Below are 2,506 nucleotides of genomic sequence, written 5' to 3'. Positions count from 1 at the left end.
GATAGTTAAAGGACATTGTTTGCTTAGTGCTTTTTCTGGGTTCTTAGATGCATTACTTAAGTAAATAAAAATTATTTAGTATGCTATAGAACCATAAGTATATAAAAAATAGGTTTAAATTTCATCAGCCACTGACAAAAGAAAAAGTACTATATTTCTTGTTTTTCAAGTATATTATTTATTTACTATTTCTATAAAAGTAACTAAAATGTAAAAGTTAAAAACTCGTTTGACTAGATAAGATAAAATTATGAAAACCAATGATGATAAAAATTATTTAGGAGGTATGCTCATTTAATACAATATCGTGAGCTACATGTTGACCGAGTGATTTATAACTTGTGTGGTGGGATTATTAGTTAGACATGGTTAAAAGAACAATAAAACAATAGAATTAAGTATAAACAATTGTACAATGTTATGAGATTTAACCCTTTGATTACAGCTGCTTTCTATGTGCTAAGAACTTTTGTGAGCCGTACACTGTATACAGCACAATCACATTCAACTGCTGGTGGTGGACTGTACCCTTTAAGCAACTCAGTAGTCAATGAGTTAAGATATTTATGATAAACAATTATGGTTTTCTGTTACAATTTGCAGTCATTCTGAAAAAAATAAGAATTTAGGTTTATTTCGTATTTTTTTATTGTGGTGAAGAGGTCGGTCAATTTGACTGAGTCCATATAGAGTTAGGATAGAGAAAATAACAAATAAAATATAAAGTTTTACTGAAAAAAATAACAGAAAAATGCTTGATATTTATTATATATATATACATATAATATTATATATTAATGATATGAAAATCATTTTGTACTCAGAGAAGTCAAAACTGTGACACCGTATATTTACGGACAAATCTTCTGATTTTTTGTGTACAAAAGACTTACAATATTTGCTGAAAGCTTGCCAGATTTTGTGAAGATACACAAAACATATCAAAAGTTATAGATATAGATGGTTGCTTTGTGGTTAAGTCAATTGAGTCTGAATGGAAAGAATTAATTTTTCACAAATGATCTGTCATATCAAGATGAATAATATATTTTATCACCATCTTCCACGTGAAAAAATTCTTATTTTTAGATACTCATATTGGAAGTCTTATCAGATTTAAGTTTTCATTTGATTATTAGATTACCAGTAAGACCAGTGAAATAATTTGTCAGTTTACCATTCTACTTTCAATTTCTGATTTTAATGTTTATCTTTCGCTATTTCAGACGAGCTGTATGGCAACATTTGCAACAAGTAGTGGTCACATTATTTGCTGAGATAATAAGTCAAGTAGACCAAAACCAAGGATTGAACCTAATTAATGAAGAGCATCCACTTTGGTGTCAGAATTTATGGCTGTCGATTTTTGGTAAGCTGTTGCAATATAACATCCTTTTGAAGTATGTATCTCATTGAATTGTGGGTTCACAAAATTTCTTAAAGTAATTTGATTTTCTTGATCCCCTCCAAATTGTTATATGCATTTGCTTTGTTTTTTAAGCCTTCTGTGGTTTTTCCTATTTATTTAAGCTTTTATATGTACATTTCTTAGATGTTTCTCAAACTTATGAATTTATTTTAGAATTATATTTTTTGAAGCAATTGATTTTATTCATATTTACTTAAAACATTAAGTGTTATAATCCTTTTGGTGCCTCATGGTGTGCATAGGGCATAATTGCACCATTGCATTATAAAACTTACAGAAAATAAGTTTGAAGTTATTCTTTCCTACATTTTCTTTACATACTCCAATGTTGAAATTTATTCAATAAAAAGATATTATTTATTTCTTTTTTACTACATAATTTTATTTTAATTGCATAATTTGGTTTTTGGGTTGATTACACTGAGCTCCAAACAAAAACATGTTTTTATGAATTTCCTGAATTTACTTCTGAGCATGATACTACATTAATAATAGGTAGGCAGACAATGATTTATAAGCATAAGGAAAAATTTTATTGATGGTGGAACATACTATGTTTCGACAAAAGATTAAATGTGACAGAAATAGTATTTTGTCTTTGTAATGATATATAAACCTTGTATTGCTTAGTATTGATCATACCTGAAGAAGACAGACCAATGTTCTGTCAAAACTTGTAGTATGTTCCACCATCAATAAAGTTTATCCTGATGCTTATAAGTTGTTGTTTGCCTACCTGTTATTGTATTAGTATAATGTGCTTCCTAACTCAAGTATTTTGCAATAGGTACATAATCTTTATAAATTTCATCTCAAATTTCAAACAGTATTATCCTTTTTTTCCAATTTGATAAAACAAAGCACAACACATTTAGGAATTTAAGGATTAAAGGTCTAAACTGACTTTCAAAAAGTACAATGTAAACGTGGTTTCAGTTTCTTTAATATAGCAAAAAGTTCCATTGTTTATGCCACTTTTTTGATAAAATTCTCTAAACTTGTGCTGTAGTCAACAGTTACAGAGAAAAGGACCTGATTTGATTTGGAATGACCATCTGTAGAGAACGTAACTGATAT

General features: G+C 28.3%; 1 protein-coding gene across 1 annotated transcript in view; it reads left to right on the top strand.

The window, feature by feature from the left end:
• The window catches only part of LOC106473763 (E3 ubiquitin-protein ligase rnf213-alpha-like), a 49,843-nt gene extending 48,427 nt beyond the window's left edge, over positions 1–1,416 (top strand). Inside the window, exon 12 of the mRNA XM_022402156.1 lies at positions 1,227–1,416. Within this exon, the coding sequence (XP_022257864.1) occupies positions 1,227–1,416 (190 nt within the window). The remainder of the gene's footprint in view (positions 1–1,226) is intronic.
• The last annotated feature ends 1,090 nt before the right edge of the window (positions 1,417–2,506 follow it).

The sequence above is a fragment of the Limulus polyphemus genome, unplaced genomic scaffold, assembly GCF_000517525.1.
Source record: "Limulus polyphemus unplaced genomic scaffold, Limulus_polyphemus-2.1.2 Scaffold6486, whole genome shotgun sequence".
Taxonomy (NCBI): Eukaryota; Metazoa; Arthropoda; class Merostomata; order Xiphosura; family Limulidae; genus Limulus; species Limulus polyphemus.
This window is presented reverse-complemented; position numbering and strand designations above follow the sequence as displayed.